Source organism: Alexandromys fortis, unplaced genomic scaffold (assembly GCF_014885135.2).
Source record: "Alexandromys fortis isolate MF-2015 unplaced genomic scaffold, M_Fortis_MF-2015_v1.1 scaffold_26, whole genome shotgun sequence".
Lineage (NCBI taxonomy): Eukaryota > Metazoa > Chordata > Mammalia > Rodentia > Cricetidae > Alexandromys > Alexandromys fortis.
In genome coordinates, this window is record NW_026067894.1 from 7,169,800 (window position 1) to 7,194,482 (window position 24,683).

Consider the following 24,683-nt stretch of genomic DNA (forward strand, 5'->3'; position numbering starts at 1 on the left):
AAAGGGACCCAGGAAAAAGTAGTGAACTGATTTATCAAGCACTTAGTGCTCCCTAAGCAAGGGCGGATGAATTTATGGCAGGTGGCTCAGGCTCAGGGACCCGCGATGGCTCCCCAGGGACCCGCTCAGGGGTCTTCCCTTCATTCACAGATAAGTTTGGTGCTCACAGGTGTGCTGCTGGCTCATGCTGGTTTGAGTCAGTTCTTCTGTTTCCCAGGGCCTTTGTTCTTTCTGAGTCGTTTTTTGCTGTCTCCTGCTCTGAGAGGTTATCCTGTGTGAAGGTAGAGCTCAGAGAGCTGGGAGAGGAAGCCTGGCAGAGCCCGCCATGGCTGCAGCCCCAGGAAAGGTCCTGGCTGCTGTTCTGAGCCCTGCTGGATCTTTAGGAATACATAGAGCGTGGCCTCTTTACCGGCTGTCCTCTGTTCCTGTGAAAGCTGTCCAGGCGCCATATAAGGTTGGACTGGGGATAGGGCCTTGTCTTCATGCGGCCTGGGCTGTGGAGTAACCCTGAGCCTGGAGCGCCTTGCTGACCCCAGCCCAGCCAGGTGCGAGGTGGGGGCGGGGGAGAGATCAACCAAACCAAGAAGCCAGGGCTTCAAACAACAAACTCAGGTGTCTTGAGGTGACATGGGGACAGCTGGTCAAAAGGAGACCTGATTGATTGCTCTCCCTGCAGGGCCCCAAGAGACAGAGGGCTATTGAGGTGAAAACAGGTGACCCAGGGCAGGGTTCTGAAACGAGAGACGGCTGTACCCTGGAGGGAGGGACTCAGCTTCCACCTGGCTCTGGCTTGTAGCTGGCTGCCAGATGGGTGAGCGCTTAGGTCCCTTTGTCCAGAGTTGAGAGGCCACACTGGTGGCGGAAGCTCATCTCCCCTGAGCTGACTTATCTGTGAGATGAAAGGGTGATCCACCAGACCTCAGAGTCACTCCAGGCCTTAAAGCACCAGCTTTGCAACCTGCATGGGATACACTAGACAGGGCCCCAGGTCACCAGGCCCTGCAGAGTGGGGGCTGGGCTCCAGACCCCCAAGGAGCCTAAGCATCTCCAGGGGAGAAAGTCTTCACTGGAGCCTTGCTGGACCCAGAGAGGAGGCAGCTAGAGGGGACACCTAGAGAGGACACCCAGAGAGGACACCTAGAGGGGACACCCAGAGGGGAGGCAGTTAGGAAAGGCATGCTGGCCTGACCTTGTGGTTGTGGGAGGGGCCGACACTCCACAAGTTCGCTTCAGTCCAGTTTAAGCACCCAGACATGTGACAGCCCTGTCCTCTGTGGCCAGCCCTCCTTTCTGGTGATAGCAATGTCCTTCACTTCTGGCTCTGTCTTTGTCCCAGCTCTCCCTCACCATTCCTCTCTCTGATTCTTTCTCGGCCTGTGCCTTTTTTTTTGTTTGTTTGTTTTTGTTTTTTTCGAGACAAGGTTTCTCTGTAGCTTTGATGCCTGTCCCGGAACTAGCTCTTGGGATTAAAGGCGTGTGCCACCACCGCCCGGCTTCGGCCTGTGCCTTTTATCACACCATGCCTGCCCGTGATTCAGTCCAGGATCCTCCGTGTGCGTTATAGACACGAGTGAGCAATTAGGGACACACAGGCCGCTGAACGCTGAACGTGCAGGCCCCGAAGCCAGGCCAGACTCAGTGGGTTCTGCTCAGGAGGGCAGAGCCTGTGACTCCTGACCCCCCAGCTTCTGCAGCGGCAGAGTGGAGATGGCCATTCTCCTGAAGCTTGTGCTATGAGCTCTCTGCCTCCCTTGGTTTCACATGAGTGGGTTCAGTTGACCACAAATGGAAAATATTTGGAGGGAAAGTGTATACCAAACATGATCTTATTTTTATCTCTAGCCTCTCATAATACGGTGTGACAGGGACTTACCTGAGACTAAGTTTTGTGACTCGTCTGGGATGAAATAGAGTACACAGGAGAACTGCCTAGGTCATACCCAAATCAATACCATTTCTAGATGGTACCTGAGTGTCTGCAAATTGGGACATCTGAGGAGAATCTGGGTACCAGTCTCCCTGGAGGAATTTAGGGATGAAAGTACTCTGGGCCCTAAAGGACATTGCTGCTGGCTGTAACTCTAGCTGTAAGATATTGACGAAAGTCAGCCTCCTCCTCCTCCTTCTCCTCCTCCTCCTCCTCCTCCTTCTCCTCCTCCTCCTCCTCTTCCTCCTTCCCCCCTCCTCCTCTCCAGGTGTCACCATGCTCACCCTTCCCTCTCTCCCCCCAGTCCTTCCCATTCGGGCACTGACAGTAGCCAACCATTCCCTAGTCCTCTCCTGCCTCGCTCAGCAGTGATGAAAGCAGGGACCAGTTATCTCAGTTTTCACGCCCAGGACCAGCGTCAGGCTGGCAGGACAAGCGGTGATCGTTCTTTGTGGACCCATTGAACTGGAACAGGCAAGAACTGGAGGACTTTTGGGTTGCACATTTGTCTGGTTTCTTTGTCTAAACTGCTTCCCATTTTCCTTTTTAATGGAAATAAATCTCTAGCAATAAAATAATCCAGAAGAAATAAACAACATTTCTGCACCAGCACCCAGAGATAAGCTCCGAGCCCCGCAGTCTCCAGCGTGGAGATGGTTCACTTTTCTCTTTGCGATGAAGCCATGCTGCTTTTGCAGTTTTGTCTAGTTGTCGTTGGCTTTGTGCGAGAGAGAGGATATGTGCACACATGTACACATGTATGTAGAACCCAGAGCACAGCCTCAACTGTCGCTCTTCAAGAGCTGTCTTAGATTGTAGACGCAGGGTCTCACAAGCCTGGGGCTCGCTGACAAGGCTAGGCTGGCTGGCCATAGGGCGCCAGGGATCTGCCTGTGTCTGCTTTCCCAGCGCTGGAAGAACAGGCCTAGCCACCCCTTCGCCCACCGAGCCGTCTCTACCACTGTTCTGTTTTCACTTTTTAATCTTCTTTTATTATTATTTGAGAATTTCCTACCTGCCTATAATGTTTGATCAAACCCATCCCTTTCCCGTCCCCTCCAGTTCCTCCCCCATCTTCTCCACCACTCTTCCTCCCCAACTTCGTGTACTCTTAAGAAGCCCTCTCAGTCCACTTGGCACTGTCTGTCCTTACATGTGTCGTGTGTGAATTGCTCTTTTGTTGCTAGGATAAAACACACAGCTGAAAGTGGCATCGGGAAGTGTTTTCTTGAGGTTGTTTCCATATAGAGAGTCCATAGTGGCCTAAGAGGCATGGCAGCAAGTGGCCGAAACAGGAAGTTGAGCCATCACATCTCAACTGCACAGAGGAAGCAGAGAGTGAGAACAGGAAGTAGAACAAGGCTACCAACCCTAAAAGCCCTCCCCTAATGAGGTATTTCCTCCAGTCTGTCCGAACCTTCTAAGGGTTCCATAAACTCCCTCTATTGACAGGACTACACACAGGGGACCAGGCGTTCAAGCAAATGAGCCTGTGGTGGGGACATGTCTCATTTACACAATGGCTAGCCTCTTAGGGACGCTACCCTGAAGAGAACGGACTCTCTTCCGCCATCAACCATCGGTTGCCAGTAGCTCCTCAGCTGGGCTGGGACTTCACTCTGGGGTTCTTTCTGGCTTGGTCTTGTGCAGTTCTTTTTTTTGTTTGTTTGTTTTTAATATCTTATTTATTTATTATGCATACAATATTCTGTCTGTATATATGTCTGTAGGCCAGAAGAGAGCGCCACACCTCATTCCAGATGGTTGTGAGCCACCATGTGGTTGCCGGGAATTGAACTCAGGACCTTTGGAAGAGCAGGCAATGCTCTTAACCTCTGAGCCATCTCTCCAGCCCCCATCTTGTGCAGTTCTTATGCATGCTCTCCCAGCCACTGCGAGTTCGTGTGTGCAAAGGCCTGTCATGTCTGGCCAATACTGTTTTGCTTCAAATATCTGCTCTATTCTCGCAATCTTTCCACCCCTTTTTCCCAGACAACCCCTGGGTGAGGAGTATAGATGTCCCATTTAGAACTCAGTACTCCATGGTCTCTTAGTCTCTGCATGTTAGCCTGTAGTGACTTTCTGTCTAAATCACCATCTCCTGCAATAAGTAAACAAGTAAACAAATAATCTTCTCTGAGGAGGTTTGAGAGATGTGTTAATCTATGGCTACAAAGAAAAGTCCTTAGGAGGCAGCTGGATATTATGTTCATTTAGCAAAGTAATAGTACTAGGTCCTCCCCTAGGGCGTATGGCCTGGCCAGTCACAGGCTTTTGACCCAGTGAATAGTGCTAGGCATGAATTTAGTCTTGTGGTACAGGATTCGAGTCCAATCAGAAAGTGGTTGATTACTCCCGTAAAGTTAGAGCCGCCATGGCACCACTGGGCGTCTCTTGCCAGGCCAGTTGCTACTGCAGCTGTCAGTGTTGAGAACTAGGTAAGATCCACAATTACTTTTCTCCTCCGATAGCGTGCACAGCCCCTCCCAGCACCGCGAAAGCTAGCCAGTAGGGATGAAGAGGCCACGTCAGTAGCGGCGTGATTTCTCCATGTGCTATGATTCAGGAGTGTGGTGTCTTCAGCAATAGGATCTTACCATAAAGTTCCAGGTGGTACGCAGTAGGAATAGGAATAGCCTGAAATATTTAGGGGAGTCTATGAGACCCCACTGACCAACCACTTGAAAGGAGGTAACCCATACCTGCCTCTTTATTTGATAGACAATGTCTGGCCTTAGGACCTCTGTTTTTTTTTTTTTTTTTTTTTTTTTTTGTGTGTGTGTGTGTGTGTGTGTGTGTGTTTGTTTTTTAACTGAAGAGAACCCCGGGTTTTCTTCCAAGCTCATCAACGCAGGTCCACCTCACCTGTGTGGGATGTCCCTGTGCTGTATTCCAGTCTGTAGCACAGGTTTGGAGTTTGCCTACATCCTCCCTGGGTTCACAGTCCTGCAGTCTCTCTCTGCATAACCATACGTGAGCACCTGCATTTTTCCACAGGATAAAACAGAAATCGGATGAATGAGCCCCGGGAATGGCTGTGCCTTGGGAGCTGTGTGTGCCACATGGGTCAGTGCAGGTGTTACCTGGAACTGAGTCACTCGGTGACCAAGGAGTGACCGTGGTCCTGGAAGGCCCATCCTGGCCTCCATCTTTCCTCCCACAACAGAGAGGGTGATGGATCCATCCTGGCCCTCACTGGTGGTACTGGAGTCCCTGTGGCTGGGGCCTTGGAGTTCTCCAAGTATCTGGGGACCCTGGAGGAAGGGTGACTTTTCTAGCTGAAAATAAGAAGGATGAAAATGGCCCCAGGTCACACATGCAATTCTCTGTGCCTGCAGGTGGCCTCGGTGGGGCAACCATCATCGATTCCCTCGACACCCTCTACCTCATGGAGCTGAAGGAGGAGTTCCAAGAGGCCAAGGCCTGGGTGCAAGACAGCTTCCACCTGAACGTGGTGAGTGGGCGGCCATGGGGCCACCGGCCAGTCTCCAGCTCTACAGACAGCACACTTGTGCCTGCGGCTATGCAATAGAGTAGCCTTGCGGTAGGGCTGACTCCCTGCTGGTGTCCTCTGGTGCGAGGGGAGACAGTCAGGGCCATCCCTCCTTCCCCTCCCCCACATTTCTCATCTTGGGCGTGTTGCTCAGCAAGAGGTAGGAAGGGAAGTGGCTTTTTTAGAGGCAACAGACCTGGGGGACCTGAGAACTGGCCCGGAGAACTGCGGAAGGCTTCCCGCCCCCTTGATCCTCAGTCTCCTCACCGAGACAGGAAGGATGACCCTGACAGAGGGCTGTAGCAAGGATTTTATGGTCCCACAAAGTCAACACAAATGCAAATTCGCCTCCCCTCCATTTTTATAATTACTAGACTCATTCTGAGGCCCTTGCAGCTTCTGGTGTCTGTGAGGCCAGGGGAGTATAGAGCCCTTTGCTCTTTTTCTGTGATGGGACAGAGGCAGATGGGCATCTTTCAGGACTCACCTGGTCCCCCTGGGCCTGCCCAGGGGACCAGGGAGCTGTGGACACTCAGACAGGCTGGGGCAAGTTAGAGTGTTTCCAGAAAAAAGAAAGGTGGGGGGGTCACCTCTTTAAGCCTTAGCTTTTTCACCCGGAGAATGGGGTGACGTCATAGAGCGCTATGACGCGGGAAGGAACTGAACTGAGTTTTGCCCACCTTTGCTGGTGGAAAAACCCTCCAGATTAACAGATACCAATGGCTTCTGTCAGTCACAAAAGCTTGAGTCAGGCTTGGTAGTGCAGACCTGGAATCCCAGCTACTCTAGAGGCTGAGGCAGCTGAGCACAGGTTCAAGGCTAGCCTGGACCACTTAGTGAGACCCTGCCTTAAAATAGAGAAAAAAGAAAGCTGGGGATATAAAGCAGTCACCTAAGCCTTCATTCAAATCCCCAGGATTACAAATAAAAATTTAAAATACGATGCAGAAAACTGGTGAAGTGAGCACCTGGGGCAAAGGAGGTGGCAACAGGGCCTGTGAGACCCTGCCACAGCTTCTGTGACAAGGCCTGCCCGGAAGGTGGTGACAGACCTGTTCTGTGTAGTAGGAAACCCCGGGGGAAAGAGAGGTCTGTTTCAAGTCACAGAGCCGTATACATGGCTCACGTGGGGAATTTAGCAAGGCCCTGTCCTTGGCATGAAGCCTCCACATCTGTTTGGCACGCCCAGGGAGCAGGGCCGAGTGAAGGAGCCCAGAGACTGGCGGCTCTCACACAGACGTCTGCCCACAGCCTCCTGCTCAGCCCTGCTCCGCTCTGCCGCCCCAGGGAAGGACCTCCCTCGTTTCACTCCGGCTCTGCCTCTCTTCGGGCTAAGCTTCTCCCTAAGCTCGGCACAGGTCCTGGAGCTCCTTGGAGCACCGCCAGGTGTAACTGCTCCAATGGCCTCTGGCGAGGCCGGGAAAGGGAGCCAAAGCTGGTGTTTACTTGGAACACTTAAATGCATAGTAGCAACTGCCAGGCAGGTGCTGGCCCCTCTCGGCCTCTGCTATGAAAACTGAGCCGTGGCCTGGCCAGCTGGGGTCCCCAGAGCAGGACACAGGTGTGTGTTAAAGGGAGCAGTGTGGCCTGTGTCCAGGGCCTGGAGAGCTCTGGGAGCTCACCCGGATCCTTGCCGTCTCCTCCCTGCCTTCTTGCAGAGTGGAGAAGCATCTTTGTTTGAAGTGAACATCCGCTACATCGGAGGACTGCTCTCGGCCTACTACCTGACGGGAGAAGAGGTGAGTTGGTTCTTGGAGGCCCCAGGACTGTCCAGGCTGGGCGGGTCTTGGAGAAATCATAGTCCCGCCTCTTCTTTCATAATGGTTGCAGGGGGCTGTGTGGTCTGCAGAGACCAGCCAGGAGTCCCCGTGAGGATTCCACATTGCTCAGATCTATGGCCCAGGTGAGCACACTTGGCTCCTAGAGCAGCTGAGGAGTTCTCTGAGACTAGAACCATGTCCATGAGAACCGGCACGCTCACCCCACACGCCCATCCCGCACACTTGCCCCACACGCTCATCTGCCCTGGCCCAGCAAACTGCTAGGCAGCTCACAAGTGAACTCTCAAGACCCACAAAGCTAAAGCTGCTACTTCTCACTCCCAGGGCCTTCCGCTTTTTTCTTTTTCTTAGTGTGTGTGAGTGTTTCACCTGCATGAATGTCTGGGTACCACATAGGTGTCCAATGCCCACAAAAGTCAGAAGGCATTGGATTCCCTGAAACCGTCATTACACCTGTGAGCCTCCGTGTGGGTGTGAGGAATTGAACCTGGGTCCCCTGGAAGAGCAGCCGGTGGTCTTAAATGCCGAGCTGTGGAACCCATTGATTTTGATGTCCCTCACCGCCAGCACTTTCCTTCCCTCCAGTCCTGGGCAGAACTGTAGCCAGATACTGGCCTGCACCCATTCTCAAGGGAGCAGTATGGCAATGGGGCCGCCCTACTGGCCGTAGCCTGTAATTGCAAGGCTGTGCGGGCCAGGAAGTGCCCAGGGTCACCTGCTGGTGGCCTTAAACACCCTTCTTATCACTTTCTCCCCAGTCACTTGATGGTCATGATACCTCTTTAAATCAAAGAGCCCTTGTGACAGGGGACAGGAGGGAGGAGTTTGGCCCAGGGCTGTCACCTCCAAAGGACGCATTCTCTCTGCCAGGGAATTCTGAGTTGAACTGAGATTGGGAGAAACTGGAACCTTCCATCTCCCCTCGTGAGCGTTCATCACTGCACAGTCTCAGTATCAGGTGGCCAGGTTGGCAGCGTCCCCAGAATACAGGTCATCAGTCAGGCTGCTTCCCGGGATCCAGAGACCACTCTGCCCAGCTCGGCTGCCACTTGGAACCAGGAGCCGGGCAGGTAAAGCAGGCAAGCGCCAGAGAAATCCTGCCTCCCTCCATCACTGTGGTCTGAGAACATCTTCCTCCCTTAGCTGTCATGGCTGAAGTCTCTGTCTCCTGAGTCGCTGCAGGCCGCTCTCCACCAACATAATCTCCACAGTAGAGATTACTGCTTGTACCAATTTGTTGTCCCCCCCCCCAAAAAAAAAATTGTCGATGGGAGCAAAGTCAATCATGTGCTCGCGGGCACCTGCCCAAGCTCCCCAGCTGGTGCGGTTGGAGGGATGGATGCAGAGAAGGAGGAGGGGAGGTGTCTGAGGACTAGCCACTCAGGAAGGAGCTAGTGGCCCCTCGGTGACAGCCACCCAGTCCTCTTTGACCCTCCTCTGAAGAGTCCATAGTTCTGAGCCTTCAGCCCCCTGCCTTGCTTTGTCTTCTCAGTATCTGGCCAGGGGTTGTGGACCAGGGCATGGGTGACTTGAGAAACGGTTCACAAGGCTCAAAGGGAAGCCCAAGTAGGCCTCCCTGAGTCTGTCTGTACCCCCTGCCCAGAAGGGCAGCACACCTCCACGGTCCCTGCTACCCCCAGGCAGATTACTTTTCTAAATACCAGGTTGTGAGTTCTGTGCACAGCTCTGTAGGAGCCACAGATGCCCCATCAGTGCGGGGAAGGCATCACCCACTAGCAGGTGAAGGAACAGACTTACGAATCCATGAGGCACTGAGGGCTGTACTAGGCCCTACTCCAGCCCTTTGGCCTTCTTGCCTCTGTCTCCGTTGTTACTGCTTGCTACCAGGGCTCAGTCACACGAAGCTCACAGACACCCAGTGGGTACCTGATGGGGGCTTTCCTTTTTGTTTTTTGGTGTTTTTTTTTTTTTTTTTTTTCGAGACAGGGTTTCTCTGTAGCTTTTGGTTTCTGTCCTGGAACTAGCTCTTGTAGACCAGGCTGGTCTCGAACTTGCAGAGATCCGCCTGCCTCTGCCTCCCGAGTGCTGGGATTAAAGGCGTGCGCCGCCGCCACCACCACCCAGCTGGGGCTTTCCATTTTTTAACTTCCCACTAGAGAGGTAACTTAGTGGCTAAGAGCACTGGATACTCTAGCAGAGGAGCCAGGTTCAGTTCCCAGCACCCACAAACTCACAAACCTCTGTAACTCCAGTCCCAGGGGATTTGATGCCCTCTTCTGGCTCTCTTGAGCACTACACACATATGGTGCACAGACATGCATGTGCACTGCACACATATGGTGCACAGACATACATGCGCATGACCAAACTACCTGCACACAAAAAAAAAAAATTTTTTTTATTTTTCGAGACAGGGTTTCTCCATAGCTTTTTGGTTCCTGTCCTGGAACTAGCTCTTCTAGACCAGGCTGGCCTCGAACTCACAGAGATCAGCCTGACTCTGCCTCCCAAGTGCTGGGATTAAAGGCGTGCACCACCACTGCCCGGCTAAAATATTTTTTAAAAAGGTAACAGAGCTGGTCCTGGAGGTGTTGGGACAGCATCTCATAGTTTAGAAGCATGTCACATATAAGCTTCCTCTTTCCCGATTTCTACAAAAACTCTGCCATGGGCACACCCCATCATTCTACTGTGATGAGGAGGCAGTTGAAGCTCAGACAGTGCGGGGCTCAATGAAGCTCACACAGTGACATAGGAGGCTGTGTGCTGGGCCCTTGGCTCCCTGTGTTTTCTGCCCTACAGAATCAAACTCCTGTTCCTCTCTGATTCTGGAACTGTGACCACTGAACCCACATCCTTATGTGGAGAGACACCGGGTGTGCTAGAGAAAGTCCTGAGGGAGCCGCTCTGAAGCTCAGCTGTCTCCGCCTTAGTAGGGCACTTCCCTGGGAGCTGTTAAAGACGTTAGAGGGCTGCAGCCACAGCCCCTCCCCCACTCCCTCTCAAGATGGCAGAGTGGACCCGTGTTTCACTCGAGAAATACATGTTTGCCCAGTCCCTCCCCAAGACCACTGGGACCATCTGTGACAGCTACAGCAAGGCCTCCTAAGGGCTGTGCACAGGAGAGACATGAAGATCCTAGTTCAGCCTCCTCAGGGTCTCAGGAAGCCACGCAGCTGCCTGGGCCGCACCTCTGGGTGGGTTCCGTTCACCACCAGCAATCTTCTGGATGGGTAAAGAGATCCAAAGCCTGCATGAGATCAAGTCCTTTCTGTCACTAAGCCAGTGGCTTCCAACCTGGAGCACTGCAGCAGATACACAAGGCAGAGCCTGCAGCTCCAGGTGACAGGTGCCCTTGGTTTCTAGACCAGCTCCCAAGGTCTACTTCCAGGACTCAAGGACAGGCCCTGGACAGTGTCCTCAGCCCTGCCACTCCCTCTCTTCTTCCTTGGCAAGGCCGTGTACCCTCAGAGGCCTCAAACCCATTTGCCGCTCAGAGTTGGGAAGCCTCTAGCAGTTGCCTCCTGGGACTTTTATTGTTTTTTGCGTTCTATTTTGTGGTATGGGAGACCCATGGCCTTGAGTCCTAGCTCCACGAGCTCCTTCTCCCAGCCCCTCATTCAGCCCACTTGTGTTGCTGGCGCGTTGTTAGGAAGGTCAGGAAACTGAGTCAGCAGAGCTGCAGACTGGGGACTTGCATCCCATCTCTTAAATGGCATTTATGATCCTCTCTAGGTATCCATGGATACCTAGGCCCATGACCCCTTATGGATCTCTAATTCCAGGAATGCTCCAGCCCTTCCCTGAAATAGCGTGCTATTTGCAGAGAGCCTCCGTTCATCCTCTCCAAGTCCTTAGGATGCCCAGCAGCAGAGGCTGTGTTCTGCTCCCTCCCTCCTCTAGGAATAAGAATCCTGTGCATGATCAACACGGATGTGTTTTCTACCCCTCCCTCCAAGGAGTAGCCCACACTGGCCTCAAATTCCCGGCTTCAAATGTTTCTCTTGCCTTGGTGCCAGGATTACAGGTGTTCCCTATCACGGCCAGGTTTTTTTTTTTTTTTCTGGTCTGCAGTTTGTTGACTATGGAGTCCAATTGTGTTCTGGGTCTGTCGTGTGTGTATGTATTGTGTGTGTGTGTACGCACGCGTGTGTGTGTATATGTGATGTTTGTCATGCATGTGGGTGGGTGCCCGCACACACAAACTGGGAGACCAGAGCCGGATGTCTCTTACTGAACCTTAAGTTTGCTGCTTAGGCTTCCTGGCCAGGGAGCACCACCTCCCTCTGCCCCGCCCGGTGCTGAGATTCCAGGAGCCACAACCACAGCCAACTTTGTATGTGGGTGCGGGGGATCCGAACTCAGGTCCTCACGCTTGCAGGATGAGTGCCCTTACCCACCAAGCTATCTCCCCGGTCCTATCATAAAATTACACAGGCTGAGTGTGGTCATGAATACCTGTAATCCAGACTGCTCAGGAGGCTGAGGCAGGAGGACTACTCAAACATAGACATTCAAAACCAGCCGGGGCAACACAGCAAAACCTTCCTTTCAAAATCAAAATGATTGCATAAAAAGCACCGATAAATCAAAAGAAGGAAATAAATACAGTCCATGGGTTAACCCTTCTGAGAGGACACTGCTACTGTTTTGATGTGCTTCCTTTTTCCATGTGTCCACATGGAAACACATGTTAAACTGAGTTAAACTGTTTTGGCGTGTTTTTCTATGTCATAGGTGTGTCTACTTCCTACATGACATTACATTGCGTGGAAGCCAGAGCTGAACCTCTTCTCTGTCACTCGGTGCACCGCAGTCTATTTTAAGCAATGCTGGTATAAGCAACCGTAATATAAAATCCTTCACAACATTCTCAATTATTTATCTCCGAAGAATTAATGGGATTTATTATAATTTTTTCATTTGTTTTGTGGATGTGTGCACACACGTGTGTCACGGTGCACATGTGGAGGTCTTAGGGATCGAACTCAGGTCCTCAAGCAGCAAGCGCCTTTTTACACACTGAGTCATTGTGCTGGTCTTTAGGAGGCAATGGTTACTAGTGACACCGCTAGTCATACGGCCACACATCCTTCTGCGTCAGTCTGGCATTTCAAAGGAACCTTGCTTGGGGACCCTGAGCTGGGATCTCATTATGGCTCCTTAGCCATCACGTGGAGGGTTTAGAACAACACATTCACCCTCGCCCTCCATTCCCTGTCTGTAAAATGGAAACAACTGAGTGGCCTCAGAGTACCAAAGAAAGGCCCTTGCCCTGCCATCTCATGGGGAAGCTGTCATCCAGAAGGTAGAAGTTTCTGGAATCTGGAGAATAGTTTGGTCTGGGCTCCTAGTCCAGTGCTGTATTTGCCCTGTCCAAATAGACTGTTTCCCTCTCGTTGTATTAATTAGCTCTCCTCATGGAATAAAATGCCTGAGATAATCAACTTACAAAAAGAAAGCGTTCTACTGAGCTCACAGTTCCAGTGGTCTCGACTGGGCTCACAGTTTCCATGGTCTCGACTGAGCTCACAGTTCCAGTGGTCTAGACTGGGCTCACATTTACAGTGGTCTCAGACCATACTTCTTTGGTTCCGTAGTGGTCCAGAACATCATGGCAGGATCATGAGATGGAAGCAAGACCAGGAAGCAACAGAGAGCGAGGGGGGAGCCCAATGTCCCCACCTCCCCCCACCGGTAACTTACCTCCTCTCACTAGGCTCTAGCTTTTAAAGGTTCTAACATCTTCCAGTAGTAACAAGCCTGGTGATCAAGCCTTCAATACACAGACCTCTAGGGTCGCTCCAGGTCCAGGCTGCACCATTCAGCATGCACCATCCCACAGCTCCTCGAAGGGTGGTGCTGATGCTGATCGCGTCCTCCTCAGTGGGGTCTGACTCTGGACCTGAAGGTGATGCTGACTGCTTACACCTCCTCTTCCCAAGGTCCCCCTACCATCTGAGGGGCGACACTGGCATGTTATGAACATAGACATTGACAGAGAGAAATACCTGGTCTGTGGCTATAAAGCCAGCAGTCTGGGAGCCTGACCTTCCATCCAGGCTGTCTGGCTGTAGAACCTGACACCGGGCCTCTTCCCAATAAACTCCCCCAAAAACGAACTCAGTGCCCTTTGACCTTTCTTGGCAGGTGTTCCGAGTAAAGGCCATCAAGTTGGGTGAGAAACTGCTGCCTGCCTTCAATACACCCACAGGCATCCCCAAGGGCGTCGTGAACTTCAAAAGGTGAGGTGCCCCTTGTAAACCAGTGGCATCTGTGGGTCCCGAGGGTGGACAGAATGGAGTCCTCGGGAGTCACTTTTGTCTGACTTACATTTTTACAGACGTGGGGGCTGAGGTATGAGAAAAGCACAGTTCCTATTTTGTGCATAGTGAGAACTGGTCTTTGCTAAGTACTGTCCGGGACAGTTATTGGTTTCCAAGTCTAGGGTTTGGACCACCCAGGCCTGACCTTCCTGGGGGAGAAGGCATTTATTCCTCTGCATATAGCCCCCATCACTGTTGACTAGGAGTCTCCGGAGTTAGCCCAGCTCCCACCCTCAGAGGCAGGGCTCAGCGCCTCCAGGTAGATCATTCTCCTTGTGAGATCAGAGCCCTGACTATGAGCTAGGTGAAGCAGACACAGAGGTATAGGGCCATGTCCCCAGACACCTGCAGCTCCCTGGGCCATGTGCGGTGTACCTGAGCTGGGAGAAAGGCTGGGGAAATTCATGCTCCCTGACCTGCCTGAGCCCCCACGTGGGGAACCTCACGGGAGTGCTGGCTGGGCGCCTGGGAGGGGAGCCAACCCAGCTTTTGCTTGTCTCCACCCTCCCTCTTGTCTTGTGGCCTTGGTAGCTTTGCCCTCCACGTCCCCCAAGCCAGTGCTCCTTTCACCTGCCTCCTGGTGGGAAACTGTCCCAGTGTCCTCACTGAAGCTCCACAGAAGCCAGGGCAGCCATGAGGGCTGACGGAATTCCTCCTCCACCCCAGATTCAATGCCTCAGAGGTCTGCACATAGACCTGTGCCCTCCACAAACACCGATCCTGAGAATCAAGACAGAAGTGACCCACACCCTCCACGCCGGGGCCGGGCGCACCCCTCAGGGTCCATTCCTCTGCTGCAGCCCTAGCCTGCTGTCTCACCTGTGGCCCCATGGAGCTGGTGCCACAGACTCTAGGATTCCTGGCTCAGGCATGGATATTTTTAGGCTGCATGCTCGCCATCGAGATACGCAGCACGCAGCACGCGCATATTCTTCCTGGCATCGCTTGCTTTCATATTCTGGGAAAGAAGTGACTGCTAAAAACGGGAGGGTAGCGAGGACACGGTGGCCACGTGCTACTGCGAACGCGCCGCAGAGATGACCTGGTAGAGGGCGGGAGCCATCTGCTGCTGCTCTAGTGTTCAGTAGGCCTGGTTCCGGGCAGCTAGGGAGCGAGGTGCACGACACTGCCCAGTGTGGGGGTGCGCGACACTGCCCAGTGTGGGGGTGCAACACTGCCCGGTGTGGGGGTGCGACACTCATCTCTGTACAGGTGGCATCATAGGAGGGACAGGGCCAGCTGGGGCCTGCAGTGACCACTGGGCTATCTGAGGCAGTGATTGTGGCCAATCCAGGGACCTCAGACTGAATCAGTCTGTCACTGGTGTGCACACGTGCATAAGCGGGCATGCACACGTACACACCTGCCCAAAACACTCCTTCTTCTGCCCGTGCCACTAGTAAGGTCTCAGGCACTCAAGTTGGCCACTGACAGGCTATTCTCAAATCCACGCATGGACTCGTGCAAATGTATGTTCGTGCGGGTGTGCTCCCTCTAAACATGCCTATACACACCTACACAATGCCTAACTGCTTTGGAGCACACAGTGGGCCAGCCACCATTTCACCAAGGAAGAAAATGAGGCTCAGAGAAGTGCAGTAACATTCCCGAGGTCACACAGCAACCAAATAAAGGTAGACTTTGAGCTCTGCTGTAACAGTTGCACTGTACACAGGAGGTTTAGCCAGGTAGCGAGGGGTACTGTGGAGCAGCACCCCTTAGGTAGGGGAGAGGAGAGCAGGGCAGACCTTACTGCTGTCCATCGGCTCACAGAGCTGGTAGAAGGACCCCCTCCTTCCAGGATGCCGCTCAGCACACATGCTGTGGGTGCATCTAGTACCTAGGATTTGGATTCAGTTCTACCACTGGCTGTGTGACCTTGAGAAAGTGTCTCCCCCTCTCTGAGCCCAAGTATTCCCACTTATGAAATGAAGATCACAGTATCTGCTAGAGAGTTGGAGGTGGGGGTGAAAGAAGCCACCAAAGCCACCTGGCTCCTGTTAGAAGTTTATTGTCACTTTACATATGCATAATTACATGCTGATAAAAATGACAGTCACGTGCGTGATGAATGCCTCACAATAGCTCTATGAAGCTGAGTGTCTGGGTTTAACTGAAGGAGGAAGCTGATCAAAGGGGGAGGTGGGGCTCTCCTGAGGACGCATGGTCTTAGGGACACAGAGGAAGCCAGGCAGAGACCGCCAGAACACCCCACGCTTCCCTACTATCTGAAGTGACTGAAGGGCAGGAGAGAGGACAGAGAGGCCCATGTGGTGGACAATGAGGGCAAAACCTATCGGGAAGACAGGGTAGTGGTGGCACACATCTTTAATTCAGCACTCGGGAGGCAGAGGCAGGCGGATCTCTGAGTTCTAGGCCAGCCTGGTCTACAGAGAGAGTTCCAGAACATCCAGGGTTGCATAGTGAGATGGTGACTAGAAAGACAGCTAACTGGGGGGCTGGGACTTTTATTTTTATCTTATGAAATATCAGTCAATATCACCCAGGAAGACCTCTGAGCTCCCCAGCTGGAGGAAGAAAGCCCAGGCTGGAGTTCCACCTCCTGCGGGCTCTGGTTATAAGCACTTGACAAGCTCGGTTTCCTCCTTTGGGTGCTGGGGTTAACTACACCTGTGAGCCCCAGGTAGAGGGTGAAACCACTCCCTGGACAGGACGAGGGGAGTGGCAGTCTCTGCACGGATGGAAGTCACGGCCCTATCGGCTTCCGGGAGCTGGCTCTCCCCTCAGCTCCCCGGCTTTACAGGGAGACCCATGCCGGGCAAGAGCAGAGCTCAGAGTGGACAGTGAGGCCTCGGGCCTGCACTAGCAGAAGTGTGGTCCCCAGGCACCTCCCCGCCCCCCACTGCCTTCCCAAGTGCTGGAGACAGATGAACAACAGCCGCTTCCTAGGCAGTAGGAGAGCAGGGGGGCCTCCAAAAGGCAACACAGCCACCCCACAACCTGCCCAACCTGGCCCATCCTCACCCCGTCTTACACTAACTCTCTACAGAATGTCTGTCCCCCTGGAGTCCTAAGTAGCCCCTGGGAAAGTAACTGGGATATGTGTATGGAATCTGAGACACATGGAGAGGGAGCCTCTTGCCTACCGCCCTCCTTATTCAGTCCCGAGTCCCCACAGAAGCGCCAGGCGGGGAGGCAAGGGCAGTTGTCCTCATTCTGTTATGCAGAGAAGGGAACTGCGGCACACAGGGACCTGCCTGAGGGTGCCAGCGAGCGAGCGGTGCTGGACCCTACATCTTCTAGTTCCAGGGTGCGGCAGGTGGGAGGTCTGGAAAGCGCCCCCTCTCCGGCCAGAGTGATGCAGGCGGTGGCTTCCCCCAGGGCTGGCTCAGTTCAGCTTCCTTTGGGCCCAGCTGCTGCCCGGACTGGCCCGGCAGGAGGTACCTGACTGTGGGCCAGAGTCTTTGTCTCTAGATGGGAAAGTGGGGGGCTAATGTGTGTGCTGGCTCTGAGCTTTAATCTTAGAGCACTGCTCCCCAAAGTGGCTACCTGTGCAAGCACAGAGCAGAAAACATAACTGATGCACCCATGAGAGGCACAGTCTCGGGGGACACTAGCCCAAGCTCTGGGGGCCCCACTTCTACTTCTAAGCCCCAGCTTCCTTGGGTCAAGCAGTTGTAGGGCTGTGGTCACACCTTGTAGGTCTCAGGAAACTCCAGTCTGGGGCTATTCTATGACCTTGGATAGGGAGAAAGGCAAAAGTGTATGTGTGTGCCTTGGGGAGGGGGATCCCTGCTTGGAACTGCCCTCTGCAAGCCTACAGATGACCACTGTGTGTCCTGTGGGGCCTTTGTGGCTCCTGACCACACCGTCAGCATCACCTGCAGATGTCACTGTGTGAAATAACTGTGTGTCATGCCTTGAGCCCCAAACGTTATAGAGGCCGCTTAGTAGGGACAAAGACTGTGGCGCAGCCTCAGACCCCCTTCCGTAAGTTCTGTCCCCTCACCTGCCCCATTGCCATCCACATAGTGGGGCCCAGGAGGATAAACTGAGGTGTCTGGCACCCAGCAGGCATCACCCTCTACCATAGCCACTGCTTCTCTCAGCCAAGAAGCCAGCAGAGTGACGCAGCTGATGTCTTTTCAGTGGTAACTGGGGCTGGGCCACCGCGGGCAGCAGCAGCATCCTGGCTGAGTTCGGATCCCTGCACTTGGAATTTTTGCACCTCACTGAACTCTCTGGCAACCGGGTCTTTGCAGAAAAGGTAAGCTCTCCCCTGTTCTCTCCCCAGACAGGCATCCCATACCCCAGCAGGGAGGCAGAGGACCAGTATCCCATACCCCAGCAGAGGGGCAGAGGGCGAGCATCCCACACTCCGGCAGGGGGGCAGAGGGCGAGCATCCCGCACCCCAGCAGGGGGGCAGAGGGCGAGCATCCCACACCCCAGCAGAGGGTGAGCATCCCACACCCCAGCAGGGAGGCAGAGGGCAAGCATCCCACACCCCAGCAGGGGGGCAGAGGGGCGGAGGGCGAGTGTCTGCAGTCAGGGTGTGCAGGACCCCCAGTCACCACTCTCATAGTGGTTGCTGGTAGAGGAACCAACTGTGCTCAGTGGCAGGTGGCAGGGAGGGGGACAGAAGCCCCCAGGGCTGCCAGGGAGGTGTGTGCTGGCTCATCATTGACTGGTGCAGAGCTGTGAACTGTGAAATCTGGAGACTGCGACTGAGCCAGGCTCCTCGTACTGGCAGGAACAGGCGGTGTTGTGCATACATACCCTTTCCAGGGACATTTTGCTTTTCTGTGTGTGAGATCTGCCTCCCTTTCCCTCCCAGGTGCCTGTCTGGCTCAGGCTGGCAGCAGGCTGGCAGAATGGTTCCTTATCTCTCTTCTCGGCTGCCCAAGGCTACATGGGTGCTGAGAAGTAACATCCAGATCACTGCCCAGCTCTGACAACTGTCCATCCTGGGCCCTGGGAAGCTCTCTGAAAGGGCTATGGCCAAGGAAATGTCTGGGTTCAGATCTAATCCTGGATCCAAAGGAAGGCAGTGTAACCCCCTGAGAACAGCATTTGGGGTCCTGCTGTCTCTGAGATGACTTCACACCTCTACCTGGTGGCTCTGTGTCATGTCACCAGCTGTCCTCAGACCATATTCCCCACCACCACCCACACAGCTGGGAGGAAATGGGTTCCTGGCCTTTGCCTGCCCCGGCCCCAGAGTTGGCACGTTCGCAGGAAGCCCCGTGCTCCTTAACATCAGGTTCAGCATCACTGTCCTCGCGTGGGCCACCACCGGGACAAGCTTCCCACCTGCTCAGCTGGTGCCTCCGACTTCCTCTCCCTCCCACCCTTACCTGTCCAGGGCTGTGGCTCCCACCGCCCAATGCCATGCATGCTCTCTGACCCTTTACCCAGCCCAGGCTTTCTGTTCTCTTGACCTTCCAGCTGGGCTCCCCTGGGAAGCTCTGGTCAGCTCAGGAAAGGGTCCCATGAGTGCACACTGACCCTTGCCATGTCCTGGGCATATTTTATTTAAGTGTCAGCAGGCCTGGGGTGGGGGTGGGGAGTTCTGCCAGGCCTGTCTAACAGAGAGGTAGAAGGTGGAATGAATAATCCAGAGAGGCTGAGTGACCGGCTAAGGACAGCCAGCCACGATACAGCCAAGAACTGGGCCAGGAACTTTCCAGCCTATTCTTCCCTGGGCAGATCAGCACAGCCAGCTGCGGGGTGCACCTCCAGTCTCCCCGTTCCTCTGCACACTCCATTTGCATACTTGAGCTATTTTCAGCCCCTCCTCACGCCTCCCACTGAGGAGATTATTAGCAGTCAACAAATTGGCCCAAATTCTTACAGCGCCCAGCATCCTCTCAAGGTCGCTAATCCAGCCGCTTCCCTGGGCCCCACCAGGACAGGGAAGCCTAAGTCAGGCCCCAGAATCTTCCTGGCCCTCTCACGGTCTCTCTCACCTTAAAGGGACATGAGGGCCAGTGAGGCGAAACCAAGTACCTCTGAGGAATAGGAAGGCTGACAGCTCCACCTCCCAGCGGCCCTGCCGTGCCAGTTCATCCATGAGCAGGCAGCAGTATGGTCCTGGAGGCTTGCTCTCCCTGAGGGTTCAGTTCTAGTAGACAGCTAGACAAAGTTCTCAATTGCATCTCTCACCGTGTGCAGTCTCCAAGGCTGCAAGCCCAGCCGCAACTCTATGTCGCTACGTGCTCATCTTCTGGGTCATCCTCAATGGCTGTTCCATGCAGGGTAAGGAATACAGCTCCAAGGGATCAGAGAAACCTGGGTATCAATGCCCTAGCTCACCACAGCCACACCACTGGGTCTGGGGATAGAGCTCCAACAGCGGTGTTTGCCAAAGATACATGAGGCCCGGGTTTGCTCCGAAGCACTCAAAAATAGGGTGCGGTTGGCATGCCTGTAACCCTAGCACTCAGAGTGGAATCAGGAAGATTAAGAGTTCAACGGCAGCCTGAGCTACGCGTTTTTCTTAAAGAGGGAAATTTAGTGATTACAAGATAGCCACTGCAACTCATCCAACTCCTCACCCAGAGTGGTCCACAGGGTGGTGTCCTAGGTATCCCAGGTATCCTAGGCAGGCAGCCTAGGACAGGACTGTCCCAGGCAGAGCAGTCAACAGGAGGGGTGGTGGGCCCACCCCCCACTTGGCCACACCCCATCATGCTCTGAGTGTGGGCACAGAACCTGCCGTTCTTTCATGGCCTCCCCACAGGCACCGGAAAGCTTTAACATACACACACACAACCCGTGTACCTCTGAACCATTTGCTCCCTCCTTGAGAGTCGGGAATGAGTGGCTTCTTCCAGAAAGTGACGTCTCCTGGTGTTTCTCACAGGTCAGAAAAATCCGCAAGGTCCTCAGCGAGATTGACAAGCCCTTTGGCCTCTACCCCAACTTCCTCAGCCCAGTGAGCGGGAACTGGGTGCAGCGTGAGTACCCGTATCCTTGCCCTCGTCCCACGGGTTCCTATTCAGGTTTCCTGTCTCTTTCCTAGTCTCCTCACATCTGGCTTCAGCCTCTCAGGATGCTCAACCCCACCTGCAGTGTAAACTATGCCCAGGATAACCCACTGGGCTCCAAACACACACGCCACACACAGACACTCACACACTGACATATGCCACAGAGACCCATGCATATGCACAAACACATCACACACATAGACACACAGACATATGCTACATGGAACCACAAATATACACAAACACACCAAACGCACATCAGACACAAAGACATAAACAACACAGATCTGCATAAACACACATAACACATACATAAATACGGGCATATGCCACACAGACCCACACATACACACAAACATACCACACAGATCCATGCAGATAAACAAACACACCACACACGCATACCACATAGTCACACTCTATACACAAATACACCAAACGCATATGCCCACACCAGATTACATACACATATATACAGACATATACCACACAGGCATACACAAATACACCCTACACACAGATAGACACCACAGACTCACACATATACACCACACAGATCTACATAAACACACATACACCACATAGACCCATTCTTAAACCCAGCCAAAACACACAGCACACACAAAAATGCCACACAGACCTACACAAACAACACACCACACACATACACACAACAGACACTTACCACCCAGATCCATGCATAGGCACAAACACTGCACAAGACGACACATACACTATATATACACATACACTATATATACACATACACTATATATACACATACACTATATATACATATACACTATATATACACATACACACAAACACAGCACACCGCTGTAGCGCTGGCCCACCGTTCCCAGACAGAGAGGGCTCCCAACCCTGCCTCCCCTCCAGCGCCCATCATCTTGATCTGCACAGATCAACTCAGTTTCCCCAGGGTGCTCTGCAGCTGGGGTCTGACCCAGGACTCACTCTTACTCCCCTTTCCTAGCCTTTTATGAAGGGCCAGCATTCACTGCGAACGGCCAGGAAAGAGATACACATATGCACACACACACACACACACACACGTGCACATACACATAGACACAGATATATGTATATGCATTCATATATATTTCCTAGTGTTTATTATAAATTTGTAATAAAAAAGAAAAACACAGACTATGAGAAACTCCAGACTTCATGCATGGGCCTGCAAAGCCGCTGGGAAGGAGCCCTGCGCACAGCTGCCCTCTTTTGGTCTGCATTCCGATAACTTTACTGCAGAATAGTTGCTCTGCATCCATTTTTAAATCTCAAGGGATTTAAAAGATAAAATCGCCCTTTGCAGTAACCAGGATCCTTGTCATCATCCTGCTAAGGCCAGACGGACTATGGCCCCGAGGACCCTGTGCAGGGATACAGGACACCTGGCTCAAGATGTCCTGGTTCCCACTGGGTCCCTTCAGCCCACCCAAGTTGGGCTGGGTGGCAGCTGACCAGACACTGGCTCCACTCCAAGCCCAGCTCAGGCCACGAAGGCTGCCATTTGAACCCAAGCGATAATAAATGCGCTAATCCTCCCTGTCATCTTTCCCTGCAGACCACGTCTCGGTTGGAGGACTTGGGGACAGTTTTTATGAATATTTGATTAAGTCCTGGTTGATGTCCGCCAAAACAGACACGGAGGCTAAGAATATGTACGACGAAGCACTGGAGGTAAGAGAAGTTTCCCGTTGCCTGCCCAGTGGGCAGCCACCAGTCCTCAGGGCCCTGCGTGCTGGGAGGGGCCGCAGAATGGGCAGGGTGTGACAGGCGAGGCCTCCCCAGCCACACTGCACACTGACACCTCCCCAGATTCAGGAGACATCTGCGTGTTCCTCCCTCGTGCTCAGAACCCCGGGCTCAGGCAGGTCAGCCCATGTGTCCGAGGTCTCATAGGAAGTGACGGTCTGATTTAGGAAGCTTAGTTAAGTCCTCCCCCAACAGTCTCTGGGCTTCAGCTAATGTGTCAAAGCCCACACGGCAGCCAGGAGCCTTTGGGATCTTCAGCTGTCATTCTGTAAAGGGGAGGTGACACTTCAGCAGAGAGAGAGTGGCATCCAGGATTGTGGAGCGTGCGCTTTTGCTCGTTTTCCCGTGTGGATGCCAGCCGGGATCCAGAGAGAGGAGGACACTTGCCCAAGGCCACACAGCACTGAGCTAGCAGAGTTAGGGCCGCTGCTGGTCTCTTCGTGGGCTATGGAGGGAAGAGGGGTGGAGGCTGGAGTGAGGCCCTCTGAAGAGGAACACTGAGAACAGACCAGGAGTTGACTGGCTGGAGCTGTGGCTGCCTTTGAACCTAACAGGTGGAAAGCTCAGGGCAGGGCTGGAGAGATGGCTCAGTCGTTAAGAGCACTGGCTGCTCTTACAGAGGATCTGGGTTCATGTCGCAGCACCCACCTGGTGACTCACAACTGTGTGGCGCTCCAGTGCCATCCCCTGCCCTCCCTGGGCACCAGGCATACGCACGGTGCATGGAGATACATGCAGGCAAAACTCTCGTACATATAAAGTAAAAATAATAAATCTAGCTGTGTGGTGGTGGGACACTTCTTTAATCCCAGCACTCAGGAGGCAGAGGCAGGTGATCTCTGTGAGTTCAAGGCCAGCCTGGCCTACAAAGTGAGTTCCAAAACAGTCAGAGCTGTTGCACAGAGAAACCCTGTTTCGAAAAACAAAATTATCATCACCGTCTAAAGAGAATTTTAAAGAAAAAGCATGGAGAAGACTCGGGCCTTGGTTTCCCATGAAGTGAGTTGGATTCCTTGTCCCATTGCCTTGCTCTAGAACACCACCTCATGTCCTTTAGTGTGAGCTCCTTGTTCCCCTTTGCCCTGCATCTAAATCAGTTCTGCACACAGCAGCCGTGGGGCTGGAGATGCTTGCTTGTCTCCTCGCCTTCGCCCCTTTACTCCTGGAGTTGATCGTGACCCACCCCCTCCACCCACTGGGTCCTACCTGATTGGGACCCTGTCAATCACCAGGACCGCACCACTCCCCCCTTATCCCTCTGCTTCCTCAGGTGCACCAGGCTGTTCCCACCTCAGCGCCTGAGTACATGCCAAACGCTCTACCCCAGAATGCCATTCCAAAGCCAGGTCCTTTAGAGCGGCCAACTCTTGGCACATATGCTGCCAAAATGACCTTCCCAGCCTGTCCATCACACGTCCAGGCTTATTCTCTTCTTCACTTGTAACGGAATCCAAAATGATTGCTTACAAACACCTAACCCTTGCTGATCTTCCCCAAATATGCTGTGAGTTCTCCAACCGACAGTCCTGACTCCTTGTCTACCCCATAAGCCTCACTCCTGAAACAGGCTGGCAATGGCCGGCACACAAGAACTGTTACATGAAAAAGTAGGTGCTGGGTGATGGATAAGAAGAATGAATGGTGTTTGGATGGATGGATGGGTGGGTGTATGAGTGGATAGGTGTGGACAGTTGATCAAGGGATTGAGGGATGGATATAAACAGTTCGATAGCTAGATGGATGGACAGATGGATAGATAAGTGGGTATGTGGATGTGTGGACCGTTGTGAACAGTTGGGTGTGTGGATGGATGGATGGATGGATGGATGGATGGATGGATGGATGGACAGACGATGGACATGTGAGTGGATGGGTGGGTTGGTATGGGCAGCCAGATGGATAGATGAAAGGATGGACAAATGGATGGTTGGCCTGATAGATTTATGAGTGGGTGGATGTATGAGTGAACTGATATGAACACTTCAGACAGTTGGGCAGATGCATGAATGTGTTAGTGGGTGGATGGGTGGACAGATAGATGGACCAGTGAACAGAGGAGTAGATGGGTGGGTGGGTTGGTGAGTGATGGTGGATAGAGAGACAGACCCATGGACAGCTGAGTAGATGGGTGGATGGATGGTGGATAGAGAGACAGACCGATGGACAGCTGAGTAGATGGGTGGATGGGTTGGTGGGTGATGGTGGATGATGGACAGACCCATGGACAGCTGAGTAGATGGGTGGATGGTTTGGTGGATGGATGGTGGAAAGAGAGACAGACGGATGGATAGCTGAGTAGATAGGTGGACGGGCAGGCAGATTGATGTGACCACTTGAATGGATGGATCAATGCATGGATTAGTTGATGGGTAGATGGTGGATTTGGATATGAATGGGTGGATGGGTTGATGAAGAAATGCATGGGGAACTAATGTGAGCAGATAGATAGATATATTGGGGGAGGG

General features: G+C 53.2%; 1 protein-coding gene across 1 annotated transcript in view; it reads left to right on the plus strand.

The window, feature by feature from the left end:
* The window catches only part of Man1c1 (mannosidase alpha class 1C member 1), a 142,664-nt gene that overhangs the window by 106,221 nt on the left and 11,760 nt on the right, over positions 1 to 24,683 (plus strand). The window contains exons 3-8 of the mRNA XM_050155642.1: positions 5,266 to 5,381; positions 7,079 to 7,159; positions 13,313 to 13,407; positions 17,599 to 17,716; positions 20,313 to 20,406; positions 22,028 to 22,143. Of these exons, the coding sequence (XP_050011599.1) occupies positions 5,266 to 5,381; positions 7,079 to 7,159; positions 13,313 to 13,407; positions 17,599 to 17,716; positions 20,313 to 20,406; positions 22,028 to 22,143 (620 nt within the window). The remainder of the gene's footprint in view (positions 1 to 5,265; positions 5,382 to 7,078; positions 7,160 to 13,312; positions 13,408 to 17,598; positions 17,717 to 20,312; positions 20,407 to 22,027; positions 22,144 to 24,683) is intronic.